At 39.8% G+C, this 22,561-nt stretch overlaps 2 protein-coding genes across 2 annotated transcripts in view; both read left to right on the top strand.

The window, feature by feature from the left end:
- LOC105726272 (zinc finger protein 724) overlaps positions 1-16,862 on the top strand; it is a 42,040-nt gene extending 25,178 nt beyond the window's left edge. The window contains exon 4 of the mRNA XM_012465677.3: positions 10,395-16,862. Within this exon, the coding sequence (XP_012321100.3) occupies positions 10,395-12,301 (1,907 nt within the window). The 3' untranslated portion in view covers positions 12,302-16,862. The remainder of the gene's footprint in view (positions 1-10,394) is intronic.
- Positions 1-22,561, top strand: part of LOC135276758 (zinc finger protein 675-like) — a 166,818-nt gene that overhangs the window by 25,110 nt on the left and 119,147 nt on the right. The gene's annotated exons all lie outside the window — the stretch shown is intronic.

The raw sequence follows: 22,561 nt of genomic DNA, 5'->3' as shown, positions 1-22,561 counted from the left end.
ACAGACAACATAAAATTCACCATTTCAATTCTATTTAAGTGTACATATTAGGGCTATGCATGGTGGTGGCTCACATCTGTAATTCCAGAATTTTGAGAGGACAAGAAAAGAGAATCACTTTAGTCCAAAAGTTTGAGATGCCTGGCCCACATGGAAAGACCCTTTCTCTAGAAGAAGAAAAACTTTAAAAATAACCAGGCATGGGTGGTGTGCATTTGTAGTCCTAGCAACTTGGGAGATTGAAGAGGGAGGATTACCTGAGACTGGGAGTTTGAGGCTACAGTGAGCCATAATTGAGCCACTGCATTTCAGCTTTGGTGACAGAGTAAAACCGTGTCTCAAAAAAAGCTGTAAATTATACCTGGCTATGCAAAACACTTCTAGAAATTCTACAACTTGTAAAATTAAAACTCAATATCCATTAAGTAACAACTGCCCATTTCCCCCTCTCTCCAGCCCTTGACAAACACCCTTCCACTTTCTGTTTTTACAAGTGTGACTCTTTAACGTATCTCATATGAGTGGAATCATATAGTATTCGTCATTCTGTTACTGGCTTATTTCAGGTGATACACTATTTTCAAAGTTTATCTTAAAATTTGACAAGTTTTTTTTTTTTTTTCCTTGAGACAGAATCTCGCTCTCTTACCCAAGATGGAGTGCATGCAATGGAGCAATCTCGGCTCACTGCAACCTCCGCCACCCAGGTTCAGGCAATTCTTCCACCTCAGCCTCCCGTGGTAGCTATGGAATTACAGGCACCCACCATCATGCCTGGCTAATTGTTTTTTTATTTTTGTAGAACGGGATTTCACCATGTTGCCGAGGCTGGTCTTGAGCTCCTGACCTCCAGTGATTTACCTGCCTTGGCCTTCCAAAGTGCTGGTATTACAGACATGAGCCACTGCACCCAGCCAAGATTTTTTTAAGGCTAAATAATGTTCTATTGTATGTATATGTTACATTTTTTGATGTGTTTTTTTTTTTTTTTTTTTTTTCTATTTTTTATTTTTATAGAGATAGGGTTTCAACATGTTGGCCAGACTAGTCTTGAACTCCTGGCCTCAGGTGATCTACCCGCCTGGGCCTCCCAAAGTGCTAGAGTTACAGGCACTGCGCCTGGCCCATTTTTTGATGTGTTTATGGATCAAAAGACATCTGGGTTACTTCAGCCTTTTGGCTTTTGTGAATACTGGTATAATAAACATAGATGTTTATATAACTCTTCTAGGTCCTATGTTGCATACTTTGGATATAGATTTACAAATGGGATAGCTGTATTTAATTATAATTCCATTTAAAAAATAATGGCAGCATCCTTGTTTTCTACCAATAATCAAGATAGGTTTTATTTTCATAGCATCATCAACAAATTTGGTGGTGTTTGTTTGTTTTGAGACAGAGTCCCGCTCTGTTGCCCAGGCTGGAGTGAAGTGGTGTGATTTCTGCTCACTGCAGCCTCTGCCTCGTTCAAGTGATTCTCCTGACCTCGTGATCCCCACTCCTAGGCCTCCCAAAGTGCTGGAATTACAAGCATGAGTCACTGCGCCTGGCCAGATTTTTGTTGTTTTTTTTTTTCTTGAGATGGAATTTCACTCTTGTTGCCCAGGCTGGAGTGCAATGGTGTGATCTCAGCTCACTGCAACCTCTGCTTCCTGGGTTCAAGCCATTCTTCTGCCTCAGCCTCCTGAGTAGCTGGGATTACAGGAGCATGCCACCACGACTGGCTCATTATTGTGTTTTTAGTAGAGACGGGGTTTCACCATGTTGGTCAGACTGGTCTCGAACTCCTGACCTCGTGTTCTGCCTGCCTTGGCCTCCCAAAGTGCTGGGAGTACGGGCGTGAGCCATCTCACCTGGCCCAGATTTGATGTTTTATAAAAAAAATTGATAGTGGCCATTCTAATGTGTGTTAGGTGATCTTGCTTTTCATTGTGATTTCTATTCATGCCTTCACATATTAGTAAATTTGTATGTTATTTCAAATGCTCTTTCCCGTGTGTGTGTGTGTGTGTGTGTTTCTTGAGACAGAGTCTCACTCTGTTGCTCAGGCTGGAGTGCAGTGGTATGTACCTCTGCTGCCAGGTTCAAGCGATTCTCCTGCCTCAGCCTCCTGAGTAGGTGGGATTACAGCAGTGTGCTATGTAAGTATTTAGTTGTACAGAAGACAGAGTACTTTTTTTTTAAGATACAAAGGAGTCTGAAAGCTCCTTTTTTGGTCTACAGGCAAGTTACAGACATGTGCAATCACACCCAGCTAGTTATTTTATTTTGTTTCTATAGAGACAGAGTCTTGCCAGTTGGGCCAGGTTGGTCTCTAAATCTTGAAATTAATTGTTCAATCCTCCTTAGCCTCCCAAAGTTCTGAGCTTACATTTCTTTTTATTAAGTAGTTTAATGAATTTATATTTTAAATAGTTGCTTAAAGAAATAAAGTTAATATTACCAGTTTTATTTTTATTGTTTTATGTGTTTTTGTAGATACGTTTTTCCTCATTTTCTGTTATATTGCCTTAATTTTTAATTTTGTGATATGCTGTGATTATTATTATTATTTTTTTTGTTTCACATACTTTCTTTCTTTCTTTCTTTCTTTTTTGAGATAAGAGTTTCATTCAGGCGCCAGGTTGGAGTGCAGTGGCGCAATCTCGGCTCACTGCAACATCTGCCTCCTGGGTTCAAGCAGTTTTCCTGCCTCAGCCTCCCGAGTAGCTGGGACTACAGGAGTACGCCACCACGCCCAGCTAATTTTTGTATTTTTAGGAGAGATGGGGTTTCACCATGTTGGCCAGAATGGTCTCGATCCCTTGACCTCATGATTCGCCCACCTCGGCCTCCCAAAGTGCTGAGAGTACAGGTGTGAGCACCGCTCCCGGCCAACATACTTTCTTTTTTTCCCCCGTAAGATGGAGTCTTGCTCTTGTTGCCCAGGCTGGAGTGCAATGGCTCGATTTTGGCCCACTGCAATCTCCATCTCCTGGGTTCAAGTGATTCTCCTGCCTCAGCTTCCCGAGTAGCTGGGATTACAGGCGACTGCCATCGCTCGCCAGCTAATTTTTGTATTTTTAGTACAGATGGGGTTTCACCGTTTTTTCCTGGCTGGTCTTGAACTCTTGGCCTTAGGTGGTCCACCTGCCTCGGCTTCCCAAAGTGCTGGGATCACAGGAGTGAGCTACTGCACCCAACCTACAAATATTTTTAAATATTTAGTTTAGTCATGTTATACTGACAATGCTATGCGACATAACCCTAGAATACTTTTATCTTTCAGAGCTAAATCTCAATACACATTATACAACTACCAATTTTTCCCATTTCCTGACACTTTTCAAACATCACTCTGTTTTCTGCTTTTAAGAGTGTAACTGGTTTATATATCTCACTCAATCTGTCTTTTTGTGGCTGGCTCATTTCATTTTACATAATGTCATTAAACTTTGTATAGTTGTTAGACTAGTTCCTGCTTTTTTTTTTAAGACAGAGTTTTACTCCATCACCTAAGCTGGAGTGCAGTAGCGATGTCTTGACTCACTCCAACCTCCACCTCCTGGATTCAAGCGATTCTCTTGCCTCAGCCTCCCGAGTCGCTAGGATTACAGGCGTGCACCACCATGCCTGGCTAATTTTTATAATTTTTAGTAGAGACAGGGTTTCAGTACTTTGGCCATGCTAGTCTGGAACTCCTGATCTTAAGTGATCTGACCACCTCTGTCTCCCAAAGTGCTGGGATTATAGGCATGAGCTACCATGCCCAGTCTAGAATATTTCTTGCTTATTAAATCCTGGGTGATATTCCCAGAATTTATTTATTTATCTATTTATTTTTGGATACGGAGTCTCCCTCTTGCTGCCCAACCTGGAGTGCAATGGCGCAATCTCAGTACACTGCAGTTTCTGCCTCCCAGGTTCAAGTGAATCTCCTGCCTCAGCCTCCTGAGTAGCTGAGATAACAGGTGCCCACCACCACACCCAGCTAATTTTTGCATTTTTAGTAGAGATGGGATTTCACCATGTTGGCCAGGCTTATCTTGAACTCCAGACCTCAGGTGATTCACCCACTTTGGCCTCCCAAAGTGGTGGGATTACAGGTGTGAGCCATGGTGCCCAGTCTCCAGTATTTTTATATTTCAAATTATATCTACTGAATGATTTGGTGACAGAAATTTGCATTGGTTTTACCTATTGGATTTCAGTAACAATGCAACAATAATGATGGGTATCAAATAACTATATGACCATACACGTGAAAGTTTATATATGTGGTGCATTTTATTTTATTAGTCTACTTTTTTACCTTTATACTCATACCAAATTGTTTTAATTCTGTAGCTCTGTAATGTGTTTTTTCTTTTGTAATAAGAAACTGTAATGCTATAACATTTTCTTTTCTGAAGATTGTTGGCTGTTGTCTCCGAAGATTCCATATACTTTTGTAGTTGTTACTGTTTCTTCAAACGTGCAATGAGAAATTTTAAAAAAGCATTGCATTAAGTCTGTAGATTACATTGAGCAGTATGCAAATAATTATTTTAACCTTTGAACAAAAGCATGCTCAAGAGTGTCTTGTTTAATTTCAATATATTTGTATAATTTTTCAGTTTTTTTCTCATTTAGGTCAGAGAAAGTGATCCATAAAATTTCAAATTGAAAAATTTTGTTAAGACTTCTCTTTTGGCCTAATAGGTGGACTATCAAGGAGAATGTTGTATGAGCTATTGAGAAGGCTGTATATCCTAATATTGCTGAGGAGGGTTCTCTATACTTCTGTTAGGAATGATTGTTTTATACTGCCTTAAAGTCTTCTGTTCCCTTACTAATATTCTCTTTTGGTTTACTTTTATTACAGAAAGTTGGGTATTGAAACATGCAACAATAATTATATTGCTCTGTGTGTTTTTTGATTCTGTTAATATTTGCTTTATATATTTAGAAGCCTAATGTGAGATACACACATGCACATACAAATTTGTCATAGGTTCTCAATAAGTAAATCTATTATTGTTTAATGTCCTCCTCTGTGTCTTTAGAGTTTTGACTTAAAATACATTTTATAAAATATGACAGTTTTTGACTTAAGATATAGCTCATGTAATATTATTCTGACCACTTCTGCTCTTATCTTGTTGCATGGAATGTCTACATCCATCTTGCCACTTTCAGTCTTTTTTTTTTTTTTTTGAAACGGAATTTCGCTGTTGTTACCCAGGCTGGAGTGCAATGGCGCGATCTCGGCTCACCACAACCTCCGCCTCCTGGGTTCAGGCAATTCTCCTGCCTCAGCCTCCTGAGTAGCTGGGATTACAGGCACATGCCACCATGCCCAGCTAATTTTTTGTATTTTTAGTAGAGACGGGATTTCACCATGTTGACCAGGATGGTCTCGACCTCTTGACCTTGTGATCCACCCGCCTCAGCCTCCCAAAGTGCTGGGATTACAGGCGTGAGCCACCACGCCCAGCCAGTCTTTTTTTTTTTTTTTTTTTTTTGAGATAGAGTTTCACTCTTGTTGCCAGGCTGGAGTGCAGTGGCACAATCTCGGCTCACTGCAATCTCCTCGTCCTGGGTTCCAGAGATTCTCCTGCCTCACCCTCTCAAGTAAGCTGGGATTACGGGCACCTGCCAACACGCCTGGCTAATTTTTGTAGAGACAGAGTTTCACCATGTTAGCAGGCTGGTCTTGAACTCCTGACCTCGAGTGATCCACCCACCTTGGCCTCCCAAAGTGCTCGGATTACAGGTGTGAACCACTGCACCCAGCCCAGTCTTTTTTTTATTATTAGGTCTCAGGTGACTCTTGAGGAAAGAAAAGTTAGACGGAGGCCGGGCGCGGTGGCTCAAGCCTGTAATCCCAGCACTTTGGGAGGCCGAGGTGGGTGGATCACGAGGTCAAGAGATCGAGACCATCCTGGTCAACATTGTGAAACCCCGTCTCTACTAATACAAAAAAATTAGCTGGGCATGGTGGCGCGTGCCTGTAATCCCAGCTACTCAGGAAGCTGAGGCAGGAGAATTGCCTGAACCCAGGAGGCGGAGGTTGCGGTGAGCCGAGATCGCGCCATTGCACTCCAGCCTGGGTAACAAGAGCGAAACTCCGTCTCCAAAAAAAAAAAAAAAAAAAAAATAGAAAAGTTAGACGGATCTTAGTTCTAGAAATTTTTAAATAAATTCCTTTATTGAAAGTATGTCTCTTGATTGTAAAGTTAAATATATATATTTATGAATATGTATATATAAATAATATTCTTAAACCGAAATAATTACTAATGTTATTTTATTAGTTGTTTTATTTGATTCTTGTATCTTTGTTCCTCATTTTCCCTCTTTCTTTCTATTTTTTGAGACTGAGTCTCATTCTGCCACCCAGGCTGGAGTGCTGTGGTGTGATCTCAGCTCATGGAAATTTCCACCTCCTGGGTTCAAGCAATTCTCTCTCAGCCTCCTGAGTAGTTGGGACTAGCCACCACACCTGACTAATTTTTGTATTTTAGTAGAGACGAGGTTTTACCATATTGGTCAGGCTGATCTCCAACTCTTGACCTCAGGTGATCCACCTGCCTCGGCCTCTCAAAATGTTGGGATTACAGGCGTGAGCCACTGCCCCCGGCCTCTTTTACTTATTTCTTATTTTGTTTTGTGTATCTATATAGATACATAATTTGTGGTACCTTAGGGATTACATAAACCTCTAAAACATATAACAATATATTTTAATTTGGTAAAAAAAGAACTTCAGTTGCATACAAAAATTATACCTCAGATTTTTAATTTCTTTATTCTCTAAAATTCCTTCAATTTTAGAACACAGTTAAAAATGTTTTCTGCATCATTATGGTTGTGCTAGGAAATTTTATTTTTGTGTATGTGCATATCTTTCTCAGACAATGAATTTTTGTATGATTGTCATTTCTTGAATCATGTTATTTGCAGTAAAAGAAACTGCCTTCAGCATCTTTTATATGTAGGTCATATGCAGTGCCAATGTACTTTCTCAGAATTTGGGTTATTTAGGAAGGCTTTTTTCTTCCTATTTGGCAGGACAGATTTCCTGATGGTATTATTATCACTTGATAGCTTTTGTTTCCAGGAGTTTGACTATATCACACCATTTTCTTCCGGCCTGCAAAATTTTAGATATCAATTCACTGGTTATTGCATAAGACTATGTTTGTAAATGATACATCACTTTTATCTTGCAGCTCCCAAGACTGTCTTGTGTCACTTTTGAAATTGTGCTTAATTTGTGTTTCTTGCTTGGTGTGGTGGCTCACGCCTGTAATCTCAGCACTTTGGGAGGCTGAGGCAGGTGGATCACAAAGTTGAGTTCAAGACCAACCTGGCCAAGTTGGTGAAACTGCATCTCTACTAAAAATATAAAAATTAGCTGGGTGTGGTGACAGGTGCCTGTAATCCCAGCTACTTGGGAGGCTGAGGCAGGAGACTCACTTGAGCCCAGGAGGTGGAGGTTACAGTAAACGGAGATTGTGCCACTGCAGTCCAACCTGGGTGACAGAGCAAGAGTCCGCCTCAAAAAGAAAACAAAAAATCTGTGTTTCTTTTTTTTTGCTCCTCAGAAAACTATCACCAACATGAATGGTCTGTGTTTTTTTTTTTTTTTTTTTTTGAGACGGAGTTTTGCTCATTACCCAGGCTGGAGTGCAATGGCGCGATCTCAGCTCACCGCAACCTCCGCCTCCTAGGTTCAGGCAATTCTCCTGCCTCAGCCTCCTGAGTAGCTGGGATTACAGGCATGCACCACTGTGCCCAGCTAATTTTTTGTATTTTTTTAGTAGAGACAGGGTTTCACCATGTTGACCAGGATGGTCTCGATCTCTTGACCTCGTGATCCACCCGCCTCAGCCTCCCAAAGTGCTGGGATTACAGGCTTGAGCCACCGCGCCCGGCCTGGTCTGTGTTTCTTATAAGCATCTTTGTGTATCATACTTTCTTTGTTGAGCTTCTTTATTTTTACAACATATTTTATTTTAGGATTTTTCCGTTGTAATTTCTTTTTGTGTTTTTTACCCCCACAATTTTCTGTTTTTTGATATTTTTAATATTTTTGTTCTTACCATCATTTTTCTGAGTTTTGATAGTTGTATGTTTTTCTATTTTACTTACTGATTATTATTTATTTTCAATCAATATTTAAAATTAATGTATACTTTTTCAGTTTCTTTCTGAAAACTTTATAACATTCTTGAGGGGAGTATATTGTCCTATTTTATATGCATTATAATCTTTAATTGAGATATGGATATCTAAAAAAGCTACCTGTCACAATTTTTATAATGTAGCTGTGTCCTGGCATAGTCAGAAAAACTTTTCTCAACTAGAGACTCTGAGAGTCTCTTAAACATGTTCTTAATATGTATCTTGTCTGAAATTTTGTATTTTTTTTTTTTTGAGGCGGAGTTTCACTGTTGTTACCCAGACTGGAGTGCAATGGCGCGATCTCAGCTCACCGCAACCTCTGCCTCCTGGGTTCAGGCAATTCTCCTGCCTCAGCCTCCCGGGTAGCTGGGATTACAGGCACGCGCCACCATGCCCAGCTAATTTTTGTATTTTTAGTAGAGACGGGGCTTCACCTTGTTGACCAGGATGGTCTCTATCTCTTGACCTCGTGATCCACCTGCCTCGGCCTCCCAAAGTGCTGGGATTACAGGCTTGAGCCACCGCCCCCGGCCTTACCTATAAGTCTTTAAAGTCCCTCTCATGAACCAAAAACAACCCATAGGGGTGCTCTATGGGCGGCACTCGTGGCCTGAAGCTGTCCCTCTGGCATCTCAGCTTCCCACCTCCCCCTCCCCCAACCCCTCCACCCCTCATCCAAGCGACAGAGCAAGACCCACTCTGGCTTAAAAAAAAGGATGGGCTGGGCGCGGTGGCTCACGCCTATAATCCCAGCACTTTGGGAGGCCGAGGCAGGTGGATCACGAGGTCAAGAGATCGAGACCATCCTGGTCAACAAGGTGAAACCCTGTCTGTACTAAAAATACAAAAATTAGCTGGGCATGGTGGCGCGTGCCTGTAATCCCAGCTACCCGTGAGGCTGAGGCAGGAGACTTGCCTGAACCCAGGAGGTGGAGGTTGCGGTGAGTCCAGCCTGGGTAACAAGAGCGAAACTCCATCTCAAAAAAAAAAAAATTATTCATGTTTCTTAATAATCAGTCACCACTTGCTAAACCTCTTCCCTGTTTGTGATATTACCCTCTCTCTGCTGCTGTAGCATTTACCTTTGGATTCAGCAGATTCAAACTCATTTCAAAGTATACTAACATTTCTTTCAGCACTTCATGTCATCAGAGATAGAATCTAGTGTCTAGAAAGCCTAGACAGTGTCTAGAAATGAAAAAAAAAAAAAAAGATGTATGTGCCAGTGTTCTACTTGTCTTTAAAAAACAAAAACAGGCTTGTCTATTCACTCTTTTTTTTTTTTTTTTTTTTTTTCCTGAGACAGAGCCTTGCTCTGTTGCGCCGGCTGGAGTGCAATGGCGAGATCCCAGCTCACTGCAACCCCTGCCTCCTGGGATCAAGGCATTCTCCTGCCTCAGCCTCCTGAGTAGCTGGGATTACAGGCACCCAACATCATGCCAGGCTAATTTTTGTATTTTTAGTAGAGACGAAGTTTCGCCATGTTGGCCAGGCTGGTTGTGAACACCTGACCTCAGGTCATTTGCCTGCCTTGGCCTCCTTTAGTTATGGGATTACACGCATGCGCCACCATGCCCAATCAGCTATTGACTTCTAAAGGCACTATGTTATATTGGTGGGGAGATGGAAGAGCTGTGTTGCGTAAACATAACAGACTTTTCTTTTTATTCTTCGTGGCTCTTTGCATTGTGCTCACTTTCTGGGGCATTGTACACACTTAACTCATTTATAAATTTTTCAGAAATGTATTTTGGTCTGTATATTTTTCTTACATTTATATGTCTGTAAAGAAATTAGGACCTTTGGTATTTTGTTACGCAGTTTTTTGTTTTGTTTTGTTTTGTTTTTGACACAAAGTCTTGCCCTGTTGTCCAGGCTGGAGTGCAGTTCTTTGATTGCAGCTCACTGCAACTTCTGCCTCCTAGGTTCAAGATTCTCTTACCTCAGCCTCCTGAGTAGCTGGGATTACAGGTGCACACTACCACACCTGGCTAATTTTTTTTGTATTTTTTTTGTAAAGATGGGTTTCACCATGTTGGCCAGACTGGTCTCAAACTCCTGACCTCATGTGATCTCCCCACGTCAGCTTCTCAAAGTGCTGGGATTACAAGCATGAGCTACCACGCCCATCCTTGTTATACAATCTTATTTATGTAGTTTGTATAATTTTATGGATTAGACTTGTAAAGAATATGTATCTGGCTGTAGTATGTGGATTCAGTTGTTATTTTTATTTCTTTCAGATATGTGTTCCTATTTTGCCCAAGACCTTTGGCTAGAGGAGAGTGTAAAAGATTCTTTCCAAACAATAATACTGAGAAAATATGAAAAATCTGGATATCACAATTTACAGTTAAAAAAAGGGCATAAAGGTGTGGATGAGTATAGGGTGTACAAAGGAAGTTGTAATGGACAGTGTTTGACAACTACCCAGAGCAAAATATTTCAATGTGATAAATATGTGAAAGACTTTCATACATTTTCAAATTCAAATAGACATAAGACTGAAAAGAATCCTTTCAAGTGTAAACAGTGTGGCAAATCATTTTACATTCTTTCACACCTAAGTCAACATGAAAAAATTCACACTACTGTGAATTCCTACAAACTTGAAGAATGTGGCAAGGCCTGTAATGTGTCCTCAACGCTTTCTCAACATAAAAGAATTCATAAAGGACAGAAACACTACAAACGTAAAGAACATGGCAAAGCTTTTAACAAGTCCTCACACCTTAACACGCATAAGATAATTCATACTGGAGAGGAATCCTACACAACTGAAGAATGTGGCAAAACTTTTAACGTATCCTCACACCTTACTACACGTACGATAATTCATACTGCAGAGAACGCCTACAAATGTAAAGAGTGTGGCAAAGCTTTTAACCAATTGTCAACTCTTACTAGACATAAGAAAATTCATGCTGGAGAGAAACCCTTCATATGTGAACATTGTGGCAAAGCTTTTAACCAATCCTCCAACCTTACTAAACATAAGAGAATTCATACTGGAGATAAACCTTATAAATGTGAAGAATGTGGCAAAGCCTTTAATGTGTCCTCAACCCTTACTCAACATAAGAGAATTCATACGGGGGAGAAACCTTACAAATGTGAAGAGTGTGGCAAAGCCTTTAATGTGTCCTCAACCCTTACTCAACATAAGAGAATTCATACTGGAGAAAAACCATACAAATGTGAAGAATGTGGCAAAGCCTTTAACACATCCTCACACCTTACCACACATAGGAGAATTCATACAGGAGAGAAACCCTACAAATGTGAAGAATGTGGCAAAGCCTTTAGCCAATTCTCACAACTTACTACACATCAGATAATTCATACTGGGGAGAAACCCTACAAATGTGAAGAATGTGGCAAAGCATTTAAGCAACTCTCAGCCCTTACTGCACATAAGACAATTCATACTGGAGAGAAACCCTACAAATGTGACGAGTGTGGCAAAGCTTTTAACCTATCCTCACACCTTACTACACATAAGAAAATTCATACTGGAGAGAAACCCTACAAATGTAAAGAATGTGGCAAAGCTTTTAACCAATCCTCAACCCTTGCTAGACATAAGATAATTCATGCTGGAGAGAAACCCTACAAGTGTGAACAATGTGGCAAAGGTTTTTATCAATACTCAAACCTTACTCAACATACGATAGTTCATACTAGAGAGAAACCCTACAAATGTGTAGAATGTGGCAAAGCCTTTAAATGGTCCTCAACTCTCACTAAACATAAGGCAATTCATACTGGAGAGAAACCCTACAAATGTGAAGATTGTGGCAAAGCCTTTAATAAGTTCTCAACCCTTACTACACATAAGGCAATTCATGCTGGAGAGAAACACTACAAATGTGAAGAATGTGGCAAAGCCTTCAACTGGTTTTCAAACCTTATGGAACATAAGAGAATTCATACTGGAGAAAAACCCTACAAATGTGAAGAATGTGGCAAAGCATTTAACTGGTCCTCAACTTTCACTAAACATAAGGTAATTCATACTGGAGAGAAACCCTACAAATGTAAAGAATGTGGCAGAGCTTTTAACCAATGTTCAAACCTTACTACACATAAGAAAATTCATGCTGTAGAAAAATCTTATAAAGAATGTGGCAAAGCTTTTAACGAATCATAAACTCAAAACACATAAGATAATTTATGCTGGAGAGAAACCCAGAAGTGTGAATAATGTGGCAAAGCCTTTAACAAGTCCTTAATTCTTAACAGACATAATTCCTACTGGAGAGGAACTGTGCTAACCTGAAAGATGTAACAATGCAATTGACAACACCTCAACTTTTCTAAATGTAAAAAATAATGCTGGTGCAAAATCCTAATGGAAAGAATATTACAAAGATAAATGGTTGTCACACTTGATTGTAGGTAAAATACTTTGTACTGAAGAAAACCTACAAGTGTGAAAAATATAGCAAAACTTTTAACTGATGCTGACAAAACTATGGCTTTAGGCACGGTGATTCATGCCTATAAACCCAGCATTCTCGGAGGCCGAGGCAGGTGGATCACCTGAGGTCAAGAATTTGAGACCAGCCTGGCCAACATGATGAAACCCCATCTCTACAAAAAATACAAAAAAATTAGCTGGGTTTGGTGGTGCATGCCTATAGTTCCAGCTACTTGGGAGGCTGAGGGAAGAGAATCACTTGAACCCAGGAGGCAGAGGTTGCGGTAAGCCAAGATCATGCCACTACACTCCAGGTTGAGCAACAGCAAGATTCCATGTCAAAAAAGAAAAATCACTGTCAAAAGATTTTTCAGAAACTGTAAGCCTTTAAAGTGAACAAGAGTATTTATTTTGAAGACAAACTAAAATACGAGCTGAGTGTGGTGGCTCACACCTGTAATTTCAGCACTTTGGAGTCCGGGGCAGTTGGATCACTTGAGGTCGGAAGTTTGAGACCAACTTGGCCAACATGGTAAAACCCCGTTTCTACCCAAAATACAAAAATTAGGTGGTCGTGGTGGCACACGACTAATCCCAGCTATTTGAGAGCTTGTGACAGGAAAATTGCTTGAACCTGTGAGGCGGAGGTTGCAGTGAGCTGAGATTGTGCCATTGAACTCCAGCTTGGGTGAAAAAGTGAGACTCGATCTGAAAAAAAAAAGTGCATATATATATGTGTAGAGAGAGAGAGTTGTATTACTGTTACCTATATGACAGATCTTATTGTACACATTTTGTACAAACTTCAAACTGTTCAACGTCAGGGAATTTATATTGAAGAAAATCTCTGCAAATGTAATAAGTTTTGAAAAACTTTTTTATACAAACTACAGCTTAGGAAACACCAGGGAGTTCATACTAAAATATATTTTTGCAGATGTGGTGATATTAAAAAAATGAGTTATTTGAAAATTATGTAAATATTAATTCAGAGTAGAAATAGGAACTGACTTCCGACACTACACTACATCAGAGTACTGAGTTTAGAACATAATTTAAAGCTGAAGCTGATACATAAATATTTTTTATATAACTTTAAAAGGGTATAAGATACTTTGGAGAGCTATAATTAAATTATATTCAAAATATACTTTTTTTTTTTTTTTTTTTGAGACGGAGTTTCTCTCGTTACCCAGGCTGCAGTGCAATGGCTCAATCTCGGGTCACCGCAACCTCCGCCTCCTGGGTTCAAGCAATTCTGCCTCAGCCTCCTGAGTAGCTGGGACTACAGGCACGCGCCACCATGCCCAGCTATTTTTTCTATTTTTAGTAGAGACACGGTTTCACCTTGTTGTCCAGGATGGTCTCAATCTCTTTCTCTCATGATCCACCCGCCTCAGCCTCCCAAAGTGCTGGGATTATAGGCGTGAGCCACCCCGCTGGCCACTTTTTTTTTTTTTTTTTAAGACAGAGTCTTGTTTGGTCACCCAGATTGGAGTGCAGCCTCCGCCTCCCAGGTTCAAATGATTCTCCTGCCTCAGCCCCCCAAGTAGCTGAGGTTACAGACATGAGCCACTATGCCTGTCTAACTTTTGTAGTTTTAGTAGAGATGGAGTCTCACCATTAGCCAAGTTGATCTGGAACTCCTGACCTCAGGTGATTCAGCCTCCAAAACTGGTAGGATGACAGAGATGTGTGCTGCTGTGTCCAGCCAAAGTATACTTTTTTTCTTGGAAAAAGATTTTTTTGGATACATGAATAAGGGTGTAATTCAACCTTCAAATTGATGACTATCTTTATTCCTATTGTATTCACATGTGAAAACGTGATGAGTTGTTCCTGCATGAAAGATATGAGAGATTCTTTTTTATTAGGTGAGCATTATTTATTACTTTTTGTTAAATAATAAAGACATTAAAATGTAAGATGGAAGATACAAATCTAAGTAGGGATGCTCTTTGTGATTTAGTGATGGCTGAGGTAGCTGTTCACTTTAATATTCTGCCTTGCGAGAAAAATATTTTTAATTTTAGTTTAATATATTATTTTACTAATTGTACTTTTTTTTTTTTTTTTTTTTGAGACGGAGGTTCGCTCTTGTTACCCAGGCTGGAGTGGAATGGCGCGATCTTGGCTCACCGCAACCTCTGCCTCCTGGGTTCAGGCAATTCTCCTACCTCAGCCTCCTTAGTAGCTGAGATTACAGGCACACGCCACCTTGCCCAGCTAATTTTTTGTATTTTTAGTAGAGACAGGGTTTCACCATTGACCAGGATGGTCTCAATCTCTTGACCTCGTGATCCACCCACCTCGGCCTCCCAAAGTGCTGGGATTACAGGCGTGAGCCACCATGCCCGGCCACGAATTGTACTTTTATGTGATACAATCCAGTAAATTTAAAAACCTTGAAGTTATGTGTAGACTTAATTTTTGAATTTAACATTTTTAACATGTTAAATACTATTCTGCAGTCAATGAAGCAGTATTTTGCCACTGACCTTAACCCATTCCACCTTACGAGTGTAGGTAAAAGATGGTAACAGTATATTTCTTGACATAATAAAGTACAATCTTTAGTAATCTTTTTTTGCCAATGGCTTTTAACTGCAAAGAAGTTAAAGAATGTTGTTCCTGAAGGTTACATTTTTATTTTTCTTTGTCATTTAAATAAATTTTTTGGGTGCATAGTATGTGTATCTATTTAAGCCACATATGGCATATTTTGATACATGCATACAATATATAATAATCATCTCAAGGTAAATTAAGTATCACCTCTAGCATTTATTCTTTGTATTACAGAAAATTTAGTTTTACACTTTTTGTTATTTTAAAATGTACAATTGTTGCTCATGACTGGACGTGGTGGCTTATGCCTATACTGCTTGCACTTTGGGAGCCCGAGGTGGGTGGGTCACCTGAGGTCAGGAATTTGAGACCCATGTGGCCAACATGTCAAAACTTCCATCTGTACTAAAAATACAAAAATTATTGGGCCAGACACTGTGGCTGACACCTGTAATTTCAGCAATTTAGGAGGCTGAGGTGGGTGGATCATGAGGTCAGAAGTTCGAGACCAGCCTTGCCAATGTGGTGAAACGCTGTCTGCCAAAGATAACAAAAAGTTAGCTGGGTGTGGTGGTGGACCTCTGTAATCCCAGTTACTCTGGAGGCTGAGGCAGAGAATCATTTGAAACTGGGAAGTCAAGGTTGCAGTGCGTTGAGATCATGCCACTGCACTCCAACCTGGGCAACAGAGCGAGACTGTCTCAAAATGAATAAATAGTATTGACTAACTGCAGAGTAATTTCTTTGGTTATAATATTATTTAGAAGTATTAATAAAATCCATACATTTGTGAGTCTTGAATACATATTTTCATAAATTCCTTACATATTTTTATTTGAACATGGGGCCTGTCGGCCTGTAAACAAAGACTTTTAATTTTGATTTACATAAAGTTAGCCAGGCGTGGTGGCTCATGCCTGTAATTCCAGCACCTTGGGAGGACGAGGCGGGCAAAACACCTGAGGTCAGGAGTTTGAGACCAGCCTGACCAACACCAACATGGAGAAAACATCTATACTAAAAATACAAAATACAGCTAGGCATTATGGTGCATATAATCTCAGCTACACAGGAGGAGAATGGCTTGAACCATGGAGGTGGAGATTGCAGTGAGCTGAGATTGTGCCTTGCACTCCAGCCTGGACAACAAGAGCGAAATTCCATATCAAAACAAAAAAACAATACACATACATTATTCTAAAGATAAACCTTAGGAAAGAAAATTAAAATTATGGAGTATGTGTGCTTGTATGAATATAAGTTTGTACCTATTTTCAGAAGAAAACACTACTGGAATAAAACATACCATTTTAATAAGGTGATTAATTTCTGGATAATAATAACCTAAAAAATGCTGAAAGCAAATTTATGCTCTCAGTTTTGTATTCAGTACTGTAAAACCTTATGGCTTATGGTTCAGAATCTCTCCATACAAAGCCTGTTTTTCTTTGCCTGGTACTGATGGTAGATTTATAATTTTCTAGTTTGTTATTTGTTTCATAGTTTATGAAGTACCCATTATGTGAGCTGGTCATTGATTATAAGAATGGTAATAAAATTTAGTAGTGCACACAAAATTTTAAGATGTAATTCCATAATTAGTATGTTTTGTTTAGAATATTCCATTTTATTCTTTTCGTTGTAGATGTTTATGTAAGCCTACTTTTCTTTCTTTTTTGTCCTCTTTCTGTAGAAGACATAAGTAAATTTACTTATTTATTGAGTCTTTTTCTTTTTGTCAAGTACATTCTAGGAAAGCTTCATAAGTCATGAGAATGTTCTTATATATAAATATATCAAAGAAACATGACTGAGTCCAGGCGAGGTGGCTCCCACTTCTAATCCCAGCACTTTGGGAGGCCAAGGTGGGTAGATTACCTCAGGCCAGGAGTTCGAGACCAGCCTGGCAAACAAAATCTCATTTCTACTAAAAACAAAAATTAAGGCTGGCATGGTAGCTCACACTTGTAATCCCAGCACTTTGGGAGGCCGAGGGCAGATCATAAGGTCAAGAGTTGAAGACCAGTCTGACCCCCAATATGGTGAAACTGTACTAAAAATATGAAAATTAGCTGGACCTGGTGACACATGCCTGTAATCTCAGCTACTCAGGAGGCTGAGGCAAGAGAATCACTTAAAGCCGGGAGGTGGAGGTTGCAGTGAGCCAAGATTGTGCAACGGAAGTCCAGCCTGGGGGACAGAGTGAGACTGTCTCAAAAGAAAAAAAAAAGCATAAGAGTGCTTGCTCTCTAACTGATGCTCCATAATAAGCCATAAATATTTCTCCTTAAGTTAGATTGTAACTTCAAGTCAGCCGTTTCTGGTGTTTTTTTTTTTTCCTGATCCATTGGAGTGTTTGTTTTTCCTCAATTACCATACTGTTTTAGCTAATGTAACTTCTTAGTATATTTTAAGGTCACGTAGGGTGGTACTTTCACTTTTTTTTTTTAATCTTTATTGCTTTGGCTATTTAAATTTAAAGTATGTCACTGGTATTTTTGTAGAGGTTGCATCATATTTGTAGATTTTCTTTAATACAAATATTTAACAGTAGTAATGCCAATTCATTTAAAGGTAATATTTTTCCATTTATGTATTAATTTTGTATTTAAATATTGTTTAGATTATAATGCATATGTGTTTCCACTTTTTGGTTAAATTTATTTCAATGTATAATTACTACAGTTATTGTAGATGAGTTTTTTTGTTTTGTTTTGAGACAGTTTTGCTCTTGTTGCCCAGGCTGGAGTGCAATAGCTTGATCTCAGCTCACTGCAACCTCTGCCTCCTGGGTTCAAGTGATTCTCCTGCCTCAGCCTCTGGAGTAACTGGGATTACAGGTGTCCGCTACAACATCCAGCTAATTTTATTTATTTTTTAGTAGAGACAGGGTTTCATCATGTTGGCCAGGCTGGTCTTGAACTCCTAACCTCAGATGATCTGCGCACCTCAACCTCCCAAAGTGCTGGTATTACAGGTGTGAGTCATTGTTCCCCGCCTTTTTTTTTTTTTTTTTTGAGATGGAGTCTTGCTCTGCTACTCATGCTGGAGTGCAGTGTGACAATCTTGCCTCACTGCAACCTTTGCCTCCTGGGTTTAAGTGATTCTCCTGCCTCAGCCTCTGGAGTAGCTAATATACACAAATAAGTAGCATTTCTGTGCACGAAAACCATTCCAGCAGAAAATAAAGAACACAGTGTTACTTAGAATATCTACAAACAAAAAATAATATACCTAGGCAATACACTAAATGCAGATAAAATATCTCTACAAGGACAACTATAAAACACTGCTGAAAGGAATCAGAGACAAATAAAAGGCATTTTATGCTCATGAATTTGAAGAATCAATATAATTAGAATGTCCATTCTACCTAAAGCAATCTACAGATTAAGTATTCTATCAAGCTTTCAATGACTTTTTGAAAATGGAATTAGAAAAAGAATGCTATTCTAAAATTGACTTTGTAGAATACAAGAGCCAAGGTAACTTTAGGGAGAAGCATAAACCTAGAGACTTCCGATTACTTGAATTCTGGTACAAAATATACACATAGACCAATGAAATGGAAGAGAGAACTCTGAAATAAAGGTACACTTATACAACCAGTTTACTTTTGATAGAGACAACAGAAATAAAAATATAAGTCAAGGTAGTTTTCAGTCTTTCATCTACCTCGAGTTACATGTTTTGTTTTGTTTTGGTCTTGAGACAGAGTCTTGCTGTGTCTCCCAGGCTGGAGTTCAGTGGAGTGATCTAGGCTCACTGCAACCTCCACCTCCCGGGGTTCAAGCACTTCTTTTGCCTCAGCCTCTTGAAAGCTGGAATAGCTTGTCCGGCGAATTATGTTGTTTATACAGCAAGAGGTAGAGGTCCAGTTTTCTTCTCCATATAACTAACCAGTATTTTCAGTGCCATTTATTAGATAAGAAGGGACTGAAGCTGGTTTCAGTGGCTCATGACTGTAATCCCAGCACTTGGGGAGAGAGAGGTGGATGGTCAGGAGTAAGAGACCAGCCTGATCAACATGGTGAAAGCCCATCTCTACTAAAAATACAAAATTAGCCAGATGTGGTGGCGCATGCCTGTAATGCCAGCTACTTGGGATGCTGAGGCACAAGAATCGCCTAAACCTGGGAGGCAGAGGTTGCAGTGAGCCAAGATCTCACCACTGCATTCCAACCTGGGCAACAAGAGGGAAACTCCATCTCAAAAAAGAAAAAAGATGACTTCATGTTTATTTCTGTTGACTCCCAGGTTCAATCAATACTCCTGCCTCAGCCTCCCAAGTAGCTGGGGTTATAGGTATGTACTATCATCCCCGGCTATTTTTTCTATTTTAGTAGAAACAGAGTTTTGCCATGTTGGCCAGGCTGGTCTCGAACTCGTGACCACACATGATTCCATGATCCACCTGCCTCGGCCTCCCAAAGTGCTGGAATTACACTTGTCAGTCACTGTGCCCAGCCAATTATATTTTTTTAGAATGGGACATTTCTGAATATGTGAAGCTGTGAAATGATGCTAAATTTCTGAATTAGAAAAAGAAAGCATTTTTTTTCTAATAAAATTATAAAAGACTTAACGGCTATAGCTCAAAAATGATGAAACAGAGAGGGTAGGCTAAGACCACACTGCTGCAAATGCTCATTCCATCACAACCATGCTACTGAAAAAGGAAATAATGGGTTAGAAGGTAATTTTAAAGTACATTGCTTATTCTATTGCCATGTAAAGTTTTTCTTTATTACTTGCCATACAGAAGTCTGTACTTCAAAAGATGTCACGAATTGCAAGTAAATGGTCACACATATGTTCTCCCTAGAAGGTTACTGGTGTATTTGCAATCAAGGTGTTGCATTTCTGGCCTTTTTTGTGCTGCTGTGTTTGTGTGAAATAAGGCAGGAAGTAAAGCAGTCAACCATAACATTTCTTGTTTCTAAAGCCACAGCCTCTAAAATCTAGTGTTATTTCAACTATCAATAATGACATTTCAAAACTAAAACAAATTTTTCATATTTTTCCTTTTTTTGTTGTTTTTTTTCGTAATGGAATCTCCTTCTCTCCCAGGCTGCAGTGCAGTGGTGCAATCTTGGCTCACTGCAACCTCCACCTTCTAGGTTCAAGCGATTCTCCTGACTCAGCCTCCCGAGTAGCTGGGGTTATAGGCCTCTGCCACCACACACCAGCTAATTTTTTGTATTTTTAGTAGAGACGAGGTTTCACCGTGTTTGCCAGGATGGTCTCGATATCCTGACCTTGTAATTCACCTGCCTTAGCTTCCCAAAATGCTGGGATTACAGGCATGAACCACCACCTCTGACAACTATATTTTTAGTTTTTTACAGTTTATGAAAAATTATTTTTGAATTATTACAAGTTAAACAACTTGAACATGCAGATACCTAAAGGTGTCATCTATGGGATAGTATTAACATTTTAATAGCTTATAATTGTGAGTCGCAATTGCCCCATTGGGTTTACTGAAAAGCAGTTATTTATCTTCTAAGTTTGAATGGAGAATAGGCTTTTAAAAATCCTAAGCATACAAATCTTTTAAGATTAGCACTATATTTAGATCTAAAAAAATTTATAGGTTTGTAATAACAGAAATTTTAGTACTTTTTTTCTAATAGAAGTAAAAAACACAAGAGAAGTAATTTGTTAAAATGAGTTTAAAAGAAACTTCACATATTCATTAAGTAACATTTGAAACCACATTGTAAGTTACTGATCAGTAATTCCAATCTATTTTATTTTAGTCACTGAAGAAACTTTTTTTTCTTTTGAGAAGGAGTCTCACCCTGTCACCTAGGCTGGAGTACAGTGGCATGACCTCGGCTCACTGCAAACTCCACCTCCCAGGTTCAAGCAATTCTCCTGTCTCAGCCTCCCGAGTAGCTGGGATTACAGGTGCAGGCCACCACACCTGGCTAATTTTTGTAAGTTTTTAGGTAGAGATGGGGTTTCGCCATGTTGGCCAGGCTGCTCTCGAACTTCTAACCTCAGGTGATCTGCCTGCCTCAGCCCCCCAAAGTGCTGGGATTTCAGGCCTGCGCCACCGCACCCGGCCTATAGTATTATTTTGAACATTAACAATAAACATTTTATTCTTGAGTGTGGGTTTAGACTATTCATTATATTCAAAGTTTACTTATGGCTGGGAGTGGTGGTTCATGCCTGGAATCCCAGCACTTTGGGAGGTGGAGGTGGGTGGATCACCTGAAGTCAGTAGTTTGAGTGCAACCAGGCCAACATGGTGAAACCCCGTTTACTAAAATTTAAAAAATGAGCTGGGCATGATAGTGGGCACCTGTAATTCCAGCTACTCGGGAGGGTGAGGCCGGAGAATCACTTGAACCCGGGAGGTGGAGGTTGCAGTGAGAGGAGATCATGCCACTGCACTCCAGTCTGGTTGACAGAGGGAGACTCCCTCTCAAAAAAAAGTTACATCATTGAATGAGCAAGACATGTGAAATATATGAAAAAGGTATGTAGGCTGGGCGCGGTGGCTCAAACCTGTAATCTCAGCACTTTGGGAGGCCAAGGCGGGTGGATCACAAGGTCAAGAGATCGAGACCATCCTGGTCAACAAAGTGAAACCCAGTCTCTACTAAAAATACAAAAATTAGCTGGGTGTGGTGGCGCGTGCCTGTAATCCCAGCTACTCGGGAGGCTGAGGCAGGAGAATTACCTGAACCCAGGAGACGGAGGTTGCGGTGAGCCGAGATTGTGCCATTGCACTCCAGCCTGGGTAACAAGAGTGAAACTCCGTGTCAAAAAAAAAAAAGAGAGAGAAAGGTATGTATATGTTTTCTAAGATTTTAAAATAAACACTTTTTTCTCTGGTCAAATTTCTTTTTTTTGTTTAGACAAAGTCTCACTCTGTTGCCCAGGCTGGAGTGCAGTGGCATGATCTTGGCTCACTGCAACCTCTGCCTTCCAGGTTCAGGCAATTCTGTCTCAGCCTCCTGAGTAGCTGGGATTAGAGGCGTGTGACACCATGCCCAGCTAATTTTTGTATTTTTAGTAGAGATGAGGTTTCAACATGTCCGTCAGGCTGGTCTCGAACTGCTGACCTCCTGATCCACCTGCCTCAGCCTCCAAAAGTGCTGGGATGACAGGCATGAGCCACCGCACCTGGCTTCAATTTTCTGAAAGTTAATTTTTTTTCTCTTTAATGTATGAATGGTATTTTTGATTGACAAATCAAAGTTGAATGAATTTATGGGGCAAAACGTGATGTTTGAATATATGTATGTAATATGGAATGATGAAGTTGAGTTAAATAACAGATCAACTCACCTATCATTCTTTGTGGTAAGACATTTGAAACTCAGTTATTTTGAAATATACAATTACATTCTAGTTTACTATAGTCACACTGCTGTGAAATATATCTGGAAACCTACTTACTTTGTG

The sequence above is a fragment of the Aotus nancymaae genome, unplaced genomic scaffold (genome assembly GCF_030222135.1).
Source record: "Aotus nancymaae isolate 86718 unplaced genomic scaffold, 86718_ANA_hifiasm-v0.15.2.pri h1tg000028l, whole genome shotgun sequence".
NCBI classification, from domain to species: domain Eukaryota; kingdom Metazoa; phylum Chordata; class Mammalia; order Primates; family Aotidae; genus Aotus; species Aotus nancymaae.
This window is presented reverse-complemented; position numbering and strand designations above follow the sequence as displayed.